Genomic DNA, 14,204 nt, shown 5'->3' with positions numbered 1-14,204 from the left:
TTAGGGGTTACAATCAAAGTTGAAGGAAAACATTATCTTCTTTTCAGCCTGGGTCATCCAATCAGGAATCTGGGGGTGGACTCAGATATTAGAACCTGGACCCAGAGAAAACAGATGAAAAAACAGGCAGTTTTGGGTTGAACATTTAGATTTATATCGAGTCTTGCAGGATTTCACACAGTTTCCAGTTCATTTGTCACATTTAAACCCAGAAGAAGCCTGTTTTATTTTCAAACACCCCTAAACCGGACCGTACCAACTCTGAGCCTACACAGGTGCAGCCCATTGAAACTCAACCAGCATCCACGTTTCAGCTCCACAGAGACACAAGTAAGTCTTTCATTTATTTATGTACGTTGGTTTCTACTTTCAGAGCTTCTGAATTTAGTTAATTTATTTAGTTTGTAGGAATTGAATCCAAAAAGTGAAACTCATCATCAATAATGATATATTTTAAGTGTTTGTTTTTGGTAATTTGGATAAATATGGCTTTCAACTCGTTCAAAAAACAACTCAGTTTCTCAGGAAATGACAGTATTACATCAGACCAAATAAAAAGAATTTTTAATACAGATATTGAATATTGTTGTCTAAACAATCATGGGGAACATTCCTGGACATTTTGCTTGAAAATCCCCTTAAGGCTGAGATTATCCTTGTTGCTGAGGTACAGTTACCACCACACTTTTTTCTTCCACTCAACTTTGTAGGAATCTTTTTGGGTAGAGCACTCTGTGAACAACCAGCTTACTCTAAAATATTTCTATATAGAGCTACAAATGTAGATTTTATAATTAAAAAGCAAACCTGTCAACATATAACTGCATAAACCAAAATGGAAGAATCCCAAACTGTGTATTTTAAATGTCAGAGCAAAGTATTAAAAATCACGTAACTGGATAAAATTTGAAAAAGGTCAATGATGGGTACAAATAGTAGTTGAACGGAGCAATTAGGACAGGAAACATCCCAAATAAAATATGATTTAGACGCAAATGTTCTCAGTATGTTAGTTTAATCTGTAAGATTCTGGTGGGATCCATCCCCATCATCAGACCCACAAATTAGGGATCAAACTGGATTGTGAGCAGCTTGAGCCAAGCTGGAGAGGAGAGGTGTTAAAGACAGGCTGGAAATAGATTTTTATTTATTTATGCAGGAAAGTCATTCAGACAAGGGTCTCATTTTCAGGAGTAATAATGTGATTAAACTGTTTCCATTGTCCTAAAAACCTCCCTTTTAATTAGAACGCAGATAAAGATACAGAGTGAAACGTGTCTAAATGTGGTTTCAGCTGCTAAAAATTCAAAGTAACAACAAAAAAAACGTGCAAATCTTATTCAAATTTTATTTAAAAATCTGAATATAAATCTCAAATATTTCTCAACATTTCCAGATCCTTGCGTATCATCACAATGTGGTTTTTCCTTATTCAAGGCCTTCTTAATAAAAGTCCAAACTTTAAAAAGCAACAATTGAGTTGAATTTGTAATATTTAAATGCTAAAGAAAATAAAATTATTTTAGATTTTTTTTAATGCTTTTATCACAGTTTAACAGCTGAAGTGAGAAATTTTAAGGTTTGAAAGCCTTTTCTGATGATTATTTCAAGGTCATCTAAATTGTTATAATAAAATGCAAAATATGATAAAACTGCATTTAATTTTATAGTATGAGGTTTAAATGGATTCTAGTTTTTTTTCTACTGAATTGTGCTGTATTAAAACTAAATAACTTTATATTTTAGTCTAAATTAGAGTCAATTCTATTTAATGATCATTACTGAATTGGACTGCAGTTAGTTAAAGCAAATACAAATGTACTCTAATCAAACTGGATTGTTTAAATTATTTTTAGTTGAACTCCGTAAAGGTACCCTGATATTTATTGAGTTGTATTTACAATAAATTGAATTATAGTTCAACCTAATTGGATTTTTTAAAACCTTCAGACTGAATTGAACAGGTTTACCTAAATATTATGACATTTTCTACATTCAATGAAATGAATTTGACTTGATTTTGTTAAACTTGACTGGATTAATTTCTTATTATTTATGACTGAACTGGACCAGATTCAGTTAAACTTAATGGAATCAGAAATTGGACTGGATTTATTTTAACCAACTTAATAAGACTTAAACCAAGTATTTTTCCATATTTATTGAGATTAAATAGTTTTTATTAAATTCAGGTTGGCTTCTTTGCAACGTTCATGTTATTTAATCTTTTTTTTTTTTCGATTTTTGTTAAATTTAGAATAATTAGAACTTCTATTAAATATTTCAGATGATTTGACGTAAATCTCGCTTTACAAAAATAATTTAAAATTCAGCATTTTTTCTTCAGTGAATGTAGTTAAATCATAGAAATGTAACACTGCCCCCTTGTGTTCAATAAATACCTCGCACCCTATTGATTTTTGTTCGGTTATTTGCTGGTTTGTGGCTGATTTTAAATACCCACCACCACAAGGCATTGTGGGAACTGAAGTCTCCAAATGTAGCTCCAAAAGTCCCCAGATGAAATAATTAACTCATTTTTCACTTCAAACAAATTAGAATTAAAGGTTTATTCAAGAAAAATAAAACAGGAAAAACATTAGAAATCTTCATGAAACCCATCTTATTATTTAAAGAGCTCTTAGAAAAGAGTTGAATAAATAAATAAATACAGATGTCATCTGATGCATTGTTATGGCAATAAATGTAGCATTTCTAATAGTTAAAAACTTCCTGGAAATAACCGTAAACCATGTGGGCACGAAAATAGATTTACAACATAAACAGAAGTTCCTTTCAAAATAAATGTACTATAAATTAATCATTATAGAGGTTTACTTTATTTCGAGGAAACTTTTCTGAAAAGGCTGATATAAGGGCAGGAATATAAACCCACATGAGATTTAAAGGAGCCGTCAAACATTTTCCACAGCAAAACAAACGAGACGTTTTTAAAGAATGAGGTGAAGTTCAGAGTGAACAAAATAATTTCCCTTAGTTTAAAGTTCATCTGTAAAACCAGAGCAGAACCACAGCTGACAAGTTCTCCCATCAGAACATTATTTCCTGAATAATATTTAGGAGGAGAAAAACTAAAACTGAAAAATAATGTTTATTGGCTTTAACTAGAAAACATTTTTTTCATTGACTTTGGCAGATCTCTTAAATTATAAACCATTTTCTAAATCTCTACATTAAAATGAAGGAATTAATGCACAAATGTGTTCATAAACTGCAGGTTTGCAGGCTGAAATAAGTTGAGATTTCTGGTTTGAACTGAGAAACATGGAGAACGTTCCTGTGCTCTGCTCCAGGTGTCTGGAGGTGAGGTAGTTGTGGACAGATGAAGGACGCCTGTCTCAGCTGAGGTAGGTGAGAACCACCGACTGGATGGGCATCCTGCAGACCGGACACAGCTTGTTCCTCTTCTTCAGCTTCCTGGCGCACACGTAGCAGGACATCAGGTGTCCGGTCCGCCCGTGCACGATGCAGCCGTTCTTCGGCCGGGACTGACAGATCAGACATGGGTCCAAACACGAGTCCGGCAGCCTGGACTCGGCCGACACGCTGCGCTCCAACTCAGGGAGCAACGCTGACTGAGAAGGAGAAGACGAGAGGAACTCCTGGGAGTCGCCTGAGGAGGAAGGCTGGGAGGAGTAGATGAGATCCTGGGAGTTTGCTGCAGAGGAGTCAGACAAACTCTGGGAATTTAAAGGAGTTTTTGCTCTTTTTCCATCTGGAACGTCGACTCCTTCGTTGTCTTCGACATCCGAGCCTTCAGGAGACACAAAGTGAGTTATTTTCTGATTGAACCAGTCTAACAATCTGTCATCAGAGGACTTTCCAGATGATAATCTTTGGTTAACGTTTCTCCACCTTCCCAGGACTTCAGACCACAATGGAAAGCTAAACAAGCAATTAGCTAACAGCATTAGGAGCTAAAGTGACTCACCAGGGTGGACATGTCAGAGGATCCGTTTTTGGAAACATAAATGTGAAATTCTGACCTGGACGGGGTGGTCCAAATTAAGATGTGAACTTGTAAATGGGTCTAAATCTCCCCTGCAGTAAAGAATTACCCAACTAAATTTTGGGTAATTAACCAATGAGAGGTTAAGGTTGGAAACCAACTCTGTCTTTTGAGGAAAAACAACCAGACTTCAACTCAGGCTCTCAATTTAATGAATTACAAGAAGCAGAACTAAACTAACTTTACTACTAATTTGATTCATCAGGTTAAACTTTGAATCTTCTGCTTCTACCTGAACATCTCCTCCACGGCCGTTTGTACAGCAAGCATCAGAAAAGTTACCGACAGCAGTGGAGAAAGTAAGACAACAAGGCAGTTTGGTTTTAGTCTAACAGCCCGATTCCTCAGTCTGAATGATCGCTGCAGTTATTTTAAGTTCACCTGGCTTCATTCAGATTAGCCTTTAGCTTTAGCCTAAAACCAAGATTCTCTCCTTCCTGTTTATTTCATTTCCTAAACTGTAAACAAGCATCTTTATCTTGCTTCACTGCAGCTCTCTGATCTCCAACTAAATTACCTGGAGCTTCTTTGGCAGCTGATAGGTCCGTTGGCTTTGTGGGCAGGGCTTTAGGGTCGATGGACGCATCAGGCAGCCAATCGTGTCGCAGAGTCCAGCAGCGCAGACAGTGTCTGGGCAGAGGTGGGTTCAGCTCGTCACACTTTGCGCATCGCCAGTAATCCTGAGTGGAAATTACACGGAGCTGAGTGAAGAATGGTGTCTGTGCTTTCTAGAGAAGGTTCTTTGTTTATACTCACGGCTTCTGTGATCTCCGTGTCTTCATCAAAGGAGTCGTCTTCCTCGGCCTCGAAGATGGTGACCTCGTATACCTGAGGAGACGCAGTTCAGCATTAATGAGATGGCAAATTCAATAAAATCCTGACAATCAGTCCAGTTTTCTGTGTGAAGGTGTTTCTGCTGGGTGGGGTGCAGGCATGATTTAACTGGACCACATCCAGTAGCAAATAAACCAGCAGCCTTTTAATATGGTTGAAGTCTGGGCTGCTGCAGCCACATCTATGGTCTGAAGCAGCTTGTATTCAGATCTTCAGGGGTTTAAATATTGAGCAAATATTTCTGTGGTTTTATCATTTGATTTTATAAATGAACACTTTGTGGTTCTAGTCTACAAACCATAGGTGTGACCAATCTTGATTGGACCGTATCTCTGCTTTGCTGCAGATTCGATGCCATTTATACCTCTCTACTAAAATCCAGTCTGATTCTGCAAGTTTTTAGCTGAATATGATGCAATAAGTTAGAATAAAGTGAAGGAAAGCTGATCTGCACTAAAAACCTCACTGGACCTCAGTAGAATATGAAAAACTGACATAACAGATATGATCCTCAGCAAAATGTATATTTTAACAGCAGCAATAAAAACTATAATATATAATATTGACAGAATGTCAAAAACTAGTCTCATTGTCAAACTAACAATTATGGCAGTAAAATAGATGAGCAGCAGTGAAATTTAGCTGATGGATGAATTAAAGTGAGCTGGGCTGGTGGTCCTGAAACACCTGACTTTATATTTAGTTCACTACCTGCAGTTCTCTTGCCAACCAGAAGGAGTCGCTCCACAGCAGAAGATGCTACAAACTTTCATCTGAATGTATCAGAAACATTTGATCCCAACATTTAAAAACAAAGCATCAAGATTTCACCTAGAAACTGAATCTGAGCTACAATTAATCTTCATGTCTCCAATTAGAAAATGTTCCAGAACATGCTTAGCAGCACTGAACCCGTGTTTCCTGAGAACTCCAGCCTGCACCAGCAGCTTCTTCTGTGACTTTTAGTGGAAGACATTTGTTTTCAATCCACCCTCCTCCTTTGATTGGCTCACATTCTGACCCGCACCTTAGAACCAGTAAATGGACCCAGCATGCAGAACATAAACAGGACTAAAGGCAGTCCGTTTAATCATCAAGCACCAGCTCGTTCTGTGTTTTAGGAACATGTGACAAACACTAATGGTAACGTCATGTAACTCCACCTACAAACCTTTGCTTTGATGCTGCAGGGTGGAAAGATCTCGTTACTTCCTGCAGCAGTTTTAATGCTCACAGGAAACAGTTTATGGAAACTGAATCAATGCTGAGTGTTTGTGGCGTTCACCTGATCGTCAGCAGACAGAGACGCATCGTCCTCGTTATAATCGTCAGAATCGATGGACTCCACCTCAAACTCGACGCTGAAGTTGTCGCTGTCTGAGGCTGCGAGCGTGACCTCTGACCTCCCGGACTGAACAGACATAGAGCTCAGGTTATAAAAACATCAGAGACGTGCAGAGAGTATGGGTCTAGGAGTCACGCTTACTGTACTGTGCGAGTCTGACGATTGGCTGCTGTGTCTGTCCCGCCCACTCCCCAACCCACCAATCACACACCACGACAGGCTGTCATCAAACGTCAGCGAGTAGCTGTCAGACCGCCTCCTCTTCCTGCTGTCGTCTGACTCTTCCTCTTCTGACTCTTCCTCGTTATCCTCTCCTTCTGCTCTGTTGGAGGTTCCTGTGTTGAGATTAGGTGGGCGGGGTTTATGTCACGTGCGTGCTTGATTGGCTGGTTTAAAGTGGCAGCTAATTTTAAGATGAAGCTCACCGGGGTCGCTGCTCCTGCAGCTCCTCCTCCTCCTCCTTCGTCTCCTGTGGTCTGTAGATGAAGAGTGACTCTCTGCGTCTCCTCCCTGAAACACGAAGGTTCATAAATCAACCTCATGTTGGGGGAGTTCCTGCACGTTAATGTCCAGCCACCCAACAAATTCTGCTCCATTTTTAATCACATTTAAACCAAAAAAACTCATAAATGAAACTTTTGATTTGTTAATTATGGCATTTAAAATGTACAGATTCTTTTTCCTTTTTAGTTGCAAACATGACAGAAATTAAAGCTGGTGTCAGAGCTCCATGTTCTGATGATGAGCATAAGAACCGGAGGCTGAACCCGTCTCTCACCTCCGTCCCTGTGTCCGTCTGGCTGTGATGAGCTTCACTCGAGTCTGTCGTTGAATGTATAAAAACATTGTTAACATTTTAATCCCATCTCTGCTGTCTGATGGTATCCAGCGTGTTCACTGTAAAACCTGACAGTCTGTACGAAGTACGAGAGAAACTACAGTGCAGAAAAATATACAGCCTGAAAACTACAGATTCAGACCTAAATAATACAAGAAAACTGACTGTCAGAAAAACACCAATAACTACGACCAAATTTCCTTCTAATTCTTGGGGAATCCTTAATTATCATGGCTTTTAGTTCAATTTAAGTGATAAATACAATTAGTTCCTAACAAATAAAAAGAGTAATACGAATTAAGGTCTTCCTACCTTGGCTCTTCACAGCCACCAGGTTCCTGGTGATCATTGTGAACAAAACCCTGAAACATGAACCTTTTTTAGTTTCCAAACAGCAGAAGCTTTAAATCAAACACTGATGAGAAACCGGACCTTGACTCACCCCGGTTCTTTCACAGAGAAGCTGTCGACTCCCAGCACTCGGCCCAGAGCGTCCTGAGCGCAGTGGACGATGTGCTGCTGCTTCTGGTCGTACAGCTGCTTCTGCATGATGTACTGACCCAGATAAAACATCACCTGGAGAGGAGAGACCACCACAGATCCATGACGAGAGGGAAGGAAACATTGTAGGAAAACCCAAGATCTAGTTGTGTCCAACATCACTGACCAGACCAATCACAGCTTTTGGTTGAAACTATAGTTCTCTGTTGCTAATAATACCAGTAGGTGTAGTAGAGTAACAGAAAACCAACAGAACCACCAGTCATAACATACATGCTGCTGATTCTATGTAACTGGATCAAAATAATAATAATAATAATAATAATGGACCCCTCACTGCTGATCTGAGTAAACTGGGCCGTTCCAGACATCAAGAACAGCGTGCCTCAATTAACAAAATGAATGGAGAAGAGGAGACATATGAAGAGGGGCAGAAAACTGACGTTGAAATGTCACATCAGCTTCAGGAGGATCGATGAAGGTCTGCAGTAACCTCTGAAACGTCTATTTAAAGTCAAGAAGGACCCAACTGGTTCCATCAACATGTGCTGGAGAGGTTAGAGTTCATCAGAGAGCTCACTAACTGACCTAAAGAGAAACAGTCCATGTCAGGTTCTGTGGTTACATTAAACCGTGTTTCATTTCCGTATAACTGGACCGATTTCACCTGAACTCCAGAGAGCCTGGAGAACTGCTGATCAGAACCACAAGAACATCTGGCTGCTTGGAAGAAAGACCAGGTTCTATCAACCAATCAAGTCTAGAGTCCTGGATGGTAACCAAGGATAAAAACAAAAGGTTTCAGAACCACTGAAAATTTCCATCAGTCCGTTCAGGAAGATGCCAGAGAACAGGCAGGAGTTTTCAACCAGCCATGTCCCTCCCCCACCTGTTGCTGCACACTGCCAGACAGTTGGCTGAAAGAAGGCTACTAAACTAAATATATTTAAGCAGCATCAGAGAAAACTACTCCTGTTTTAAAGAAAATTAATTAGATCATATTGTAGATCTTAGTTTTTAAATGAAAACAGTAAATCAGTGAGATCCATCTTTTGGTTCCTCAACCTGAAGTCTGGAAGATGTTTGAAAATAATGAGGCCCAGACTGTTTTATTCAGTTTCTGTAACTATTCATGGATTCATGTTTTCAAATAAAATCCATCTCTTTTAAAACCTTTCAAACCTCATGATCAAATCCTTGCAATAAATGCAAATGTTACAACCAGAAGATAAGCGAAACGCTGCTTGAGAACGGTTTCTCTCACCGAAGCTCAAGACAATAATATTTAGTACCTCCTTCATGGTGAAAACATCTTTGGTGGCTCCGGCGTGTTGCAGCAAAGAACAGAACTCTACCTTCGGTCTTACCTGAACACACAAACAGGAACACACTGAGTCCTGCAGTAAAACCAGGAAACAGAGAAGTGGAAACTATGACAACTTTCTGCTCTCACCAGTTTGTTTTCATTGGTTGGGTCTGTGGTGAACTCCCTGTCAGCTGACATGCTGACGCTGATTGTTGCTGCACACAAACACAGTAGATTATACAAACATCAATACAGTGTGTGAGGTATTACTGAGGTTCTGCCTCCTTTTAACCAGAACCGGACCGTTCTGATTGGCTTGACGGCGACTTCGGCCCAGAAATCAGAGAATTAAAGCAATAACAAACTAGCATCTGTAGTATATCCTCAAAGGTCATAACAAACTCAAGAATACATTTTTGATGAGGAACAGTTTAAGCTGAGCAGCTGGACTGAATTAGTTAAAGTTAAATAACTAAACACAACGACCCGGGTTTATTAGTGTAGAGTTAAATGTCCTGTTTAGGGTTGAGCTTCGAGTCTCAAGAATCGACCGGAACCAACATTCCGATTCTTCCAAAATTGTTCAAATTTCGATTCCCAGTCCGCGGACTGGAAGAAGCCGCCACCAAACACTAACTTCAGAGCCCAACGCCAGCTCTGTCAGCAAGAAATCAGATTTCGCTTTGCTTTGAACGACCAGAATCGTGTTTAGTGATGATTAGGGATGGGCAGCTTTCACATCTGAACCGATACTGTACCGATGACCGGTACTTGGAAATCGATACTCAGCGGTACCAGTTTTCGATAGTTTTGTGAGTGTGTTTATGTGGTAATAAATGCTCATTCGTTTAATAATAAAATCTCAAAAGATGCAGGAGTTCTAGCCGTATATCTGAGACTGACGAAAACTGCTGGAGGAAAATCTTTGAACATTAAAGCTATTAGATTGCTGAACATTTTTCATAACATAATATTAATATATTAGTAGTTACATCCAAAATCAAGATTCCAGACACCTTCATGGAGTTATTAAAAGCAAACTGTTCAATCAGGTTTATTAGCTTTAAGCTTTTTTCAAACTTTTAAACCATCAAAGTAAGATTGAAGTGTTTCTCAGGAGTTCCAGTAACCTTGAATGTTTTGCATTTTAAACCATTTTCCAAACATAACTGACCCATTTTTGAACAATTCTGCATAAAATCCAGATTAGCCTCAACACTTAGCAGGCATATTTCCTCATCAGTACTCACTAGTTAAATATATCTACAGAATATGGGTAGAAATGATTCATTCTTACCAGTTTTTAGAGAAGAACTGGTCTCAGCAGCCCATCCTGTGCAAAGAAAAGCAGATAAAGTGCAGTCAGAGGGGAGCAGAGCAGGACCTCAGCCTCTTATATTCTTCCTCAGACATGTCAGGACTAGATCAGCCTGAGAGGCTGGGCCCGGCCTGAACCAGGACCTATCAGCCACTCTGCAGGTCTGACTCAGCAGCAGGAACCCATGAGTCTCATGTTCAAACTGACTGTAACAGCTGATTCAATCAACAGCTCTCTGTGCAGACATGCCGGGACAAGTCCACAGTGAGTCATCTCTGTCCCAATTAGATAACCACGCCAACCAGCCCTATGGTGCTGTTAACCACCAGTAACCAGGGCCAAATCAGATATCAGATCAAACTACGTGAGACGGTCCTGGTGTGAGGCTGTCCTCAGGCTCTTAGGGAACAAGAAGAGGAAGTTGTTCATCTATAAATAACTCTGGCAGCACATCCAAGCATGTTTCAGTCCTTCCAAACAAACACGTCAGACACTTCATTTTTATTTTCTGACAACTGGAACACGTTTCTTCTATCTAGAGACAGTTTATTCTAACGATTATGTCTGCAGTCCAGACATGTTCTGATGGATGACCGTCAGCATCTAATCCACTTGATTATAATTTAAATAAAAAGTTTGTCTGGACATGTTGACTCGTTGTTTCTCTGGCATGTGGAACTAGAACTGGGCAATAACAGTTTTAATCATTTATAAAGAAAATGTCAACAACCATGATAAAGGAAGGCTTTAAAATACAATAAGATAGATAATACATGTGGTATAAGAGGCAGACAATGCTGGGAATCTGATTGACTTTATTTCCTGAGTAAACAATACTATAACATTAATATATTGCTAGTTGAGAAAGTGTCCTTATTAAACCATACAGTCCTAAAGTTCATAAGATAATTTAGTGTTTGATTTGACGATAAATCTTCTTAGTTATTTTTCAGATTATTATTTTGTTCTTTTAGTCTGCATTGACACAGTTTTAAACTAGTTTCAAATTTAAACCTTCACAATAATTATCAAAACCAACAAAAATAAACATGAAACCTGCAAAACCCAGAGACAGGAAGAAGATGGACGGATGGACTAATACATACAACCTTTAAATATTAGGCGAACATTTATTTAAACTCCGAAACGTATCCAGATCTGGAAAATACTTGAATCTAATTTCAACCTTTTTCTGACCGTGCACGAAAACCTAAAATATGAATCAGTTTTGTTTTATTATTAAAAAGTAAAACTCTACAAACTTGAGTTTAGCATTTAACTATTTAGAGTTCAATAAATTATATTTAACCACACAATCAAACATTTTACATACTAGAAAATGCAAAGAAGACGATTTTATGAATAAAGAACATTTTATAAACCTTCAGAAATTGTTCATTCAATATTAAGATTAAAAGGTTTTTAATTGAGGCTTAATGGCTTGAATCCTTTTAAAACAGTTTTCTCATCACATAACTGAAAAGGTTTGTTTATATGTCAATTCTGAATAATGGTGCACTAAGATAATTTATAAAACCTTATTCAACCCTGCCACCGACACAAAGGGAGAAATAAATAATAAAAAGTTATTTTTTTTAAACAAAAGCCAAGAATTTCACAACCTTTTACAAACAATATTTTTCACCCAACCTTTCTAAAATACAAATAAATATTGTTCATTTCTGCCTTTTTTGGCAATCTTTGTAAATTGATTTGAAAAAATCCTCTGAGGTTTAATAGTTTTCTGTTTTAAATTTACAAACTGTGCTCATTTTGTTCTCTCCTTCATTCTTTGTTTCCAGCAAACACAAAAAGTTTCAAAGGTCTAAAAGTTTAGAGCTATTCTTTAACTAATAGCAGAAATGTGTAATCTGATCAACGTTTTCCTCTGACTGCTTATCTTAACATTTATTGCCTCATTACTGATATTTATCACAAAATAATCAACTAACTTTTGCATCCTACATTTTTTACTTTTTTCTGTTCAGAGATTTATAACCAAATACTCCTAACTTGCAAACTCAAATATTTTCATAGATTATGTGACTTGTTTAAGTTATATTTAAGTATTTCTCCTGACAATTTTAATGTTTTTAGAACAATCTGCAGAATAATCCCTGAAGGTTTTTGTGTTTTCTCTTGTCCGGCTGGTTTAGATAAAAACGTTTCACTGAATTTGTTTGAAATAAGAATTTATGTAGAAACATGACATATTTTGTGTAATAAAAATGTCCAAACTGAGCTGTCTCCCAGAATAGTCCTATTTATTATCCATAAAGGCATCACTCAAAACTTTCACGATCTGTGTCGCTAAATTTGATTTCTCGGTTTCCGCCTCCTTGTTTTAATTGTCTGCAATAAACAAACGACACTGGTTAATGTTCATAAAATTGGTTATGTTAGGCAGAGGCACCCAGACTTGTGAGGATATGCCTGGGCTCATTTGTTTGTGTACTGGTCCAGAAAGAACAGCGTGTTGTCAAACAGTTGCTGGATCGTTTCCCGAACCAACGCTCCCGGGTCGGACAGATTTGCCCGGACTTGTCCCGCTCTCCTCCTACCTAGTCTGAACAGACCTCAGAGAGCCAAGACAAGGTCTTCCATGAACTCGGATCAACATGAATTATTCCTGCATACATATTAGGATTAAAAGGCAAAAACAAAACAAATAAAATGTAGAATGGACGTAAATTTAAGGGCTGCAGTCCAGTTGTCTGTTTCTAACGGCTGTGCTAGAAAACTGCATAGATTAAATTGAAGTTCCAATAAATTAAAAAAAGAAAGATATCGCTAACAATTCATTTTAGACAAGCAGAGAGTTTTCTAATTTCACAAGAACAGAACATTAACCCCGGAGGGTCTCTCCCCACCACTCCGGTACGCCCCAGTTAGGAAACACCGAGGCTAAACGGCCTACTTCTGCTAGCTTGCAGCGAGCACGCATTTCCGTTTAAATTACAGCGTAAAAAAATCCGTAATTGGTCTTATTTTACTCACCTTTCACAGCAGGTTAAACGAACGTCCTAAATGTTTAGTAAAGACTTCTTTTTTTCCAGTTTTTCAAACAGCTTTCCGAGCATTAAGAGCTTCCTTCCAGTTTGTAGTCCGGCGCCTCTAACGACGTGTTGGCGCCTCTAGTGGCCGGAGACTGTGGTTACATAACTCATTAAATAATATATTTTAATTAAATATTTTTACAGCAAAAAGTATTTAATTTATCCAAAATAATTTATTTACTTTATTTTTAAAGTAATCTAACAATGTTATAGGAAAGATTCACAGTGAACTTTTAATTTTACACGAATAATCCAAAGATCCGTAAATGTTTCAATTCTTAAGGATTCCTTGAAGAAACGTTCCTTTAGATCGATAGTGGTTGTTGGCAAATTACCTAGAAGTTAAATAAAAAGCAAAAAAAACTATCAAATTATTTGGATAAAAATTATACATGAAAATATCAAATTTTAAACATAGCTGGTAGCAACCTTCACTTTCTGTAGCTGTCCAAAACCTGCAGGATACTTTCTGGAACTACTTTAAAGTCGGCTTTCTCTCCAGGCTTGTCCAAAACTTACTTAAAGCACTTTAAATCATAAAGCAGGTGTGTGCAAATCCACTCTTCAAAGGCCGGGGTCCTTCAAATTTTAGATAGTTTTACTCCATCATAGCTGATTAAAATGCCTGAATTAACTCCTCAGCATCTCCAGAACCTCCCTAGGGTACATCTAAGAAACATGCAGAACACTTTCAGGAACCATCCAAAACTTGCAGGGTAATTTAGGGACAAATCCAAAACTTACAAGATACTTTCCAGAATTGTCCATTACCTACATCTGAATTGGGTTCAGTGTCAGAAACTTAAAGATGCATTTAAACCCGTTGAACTTTAAGCAAAAATGTGCTCATTTTTGGATGTATGAAGTAAAAGCAAAATACAACAAATCTTGCAGAATCCAATTACACTCAAGAAAAGTTATGTGGAGGTATCTTTTTCTAAATTGAGAATTTAGTATTGCTAATTTATTTAGATAC

The 14,204-nt window shown here is 38.0% G+C and overlaps 1 protein-coding gene and 1 long non-coding RNA gene across 3 annotated transcripts; one reads left to right on the top strand and one right to left on the bottom strand.

The window, feature by feature from the left end:
* Positions 1–2,555: 2,555 nt before the first annotated feature.
* On the bottom strand, positions 2,556–13,305 carry mdm2 (MDM2 proto-oncogene). Its single transcript, XM_047390339.1, has 13 exons — positions 13,170–13,305; positions 10,152–10,187; positions 9,002–9,069; positions 8,841–8,915; positions 7,490–7,623; positions 7,360–7,409; positions 6,988–7,031; positions 6,635–6,719; positions 6,351–6,544; positions 6,150–6,275; positions 4,787–4,858; positions 4,548–4,710; positions 2,556–3,775 (listed from the first exon to the last, which is right to left on the bottom strand). Exons 3-13 carry the CDS (start codon positions 9,050–9,052, stop codon positions 3,360–3,362), a joined length of 1,410 nt encoding a protein of 469 aa, XP_047246295.1. The 5' UTR covers positions 9,053–9,069; positions 10,152–10,187; positions 13,170–13,305; the 3' UTR covers positions 2,556–3,359.
* LOC124883300 lies at positions 3,650–4,656 on the top strand. 2 transcript variants are annotated; one of them, XR_007042148.1, is made up of 4 exons: positions 3,650–3,791; positions 3,885–4,094; positions 4,236–4,329; positions 4,524–4,656. It is a non-coding gene; the product is annotated as an uncharacterized LOC124883300 (long non-coding RNA). The 2 variants fall into 2 exon arrangements; XR_007042149.1 differs by lacking the exon at positions 3,885–4,094 and having other exon boundaries at positions 3,655–3,791.
* Positions 13,306–14,204: the final 899 nt, after the last annotated feature.

This window comes from Girardinichthys multiradiatus, chromosome 17 (genome assembly GCF_021462225.1).
Source record: "Girardinichthys multiradiatus isolate DD_20200921_A chromosome 17, DD_fGirMul_XY1, whole genome shotgun sequence".
Lineage (NCBI taxonomy): Eukaryota > Metazoa > Chordata > Actinopteri > Cyprinodontiformes > Goodeidae > Girardinichthys > Girardinichthys multiradiatus.
The sequence above is the reverse complement of the archived record's forward strand: the minus strand, read 5'-3'. Positions and strand labels throughout refer to the sequence as shown.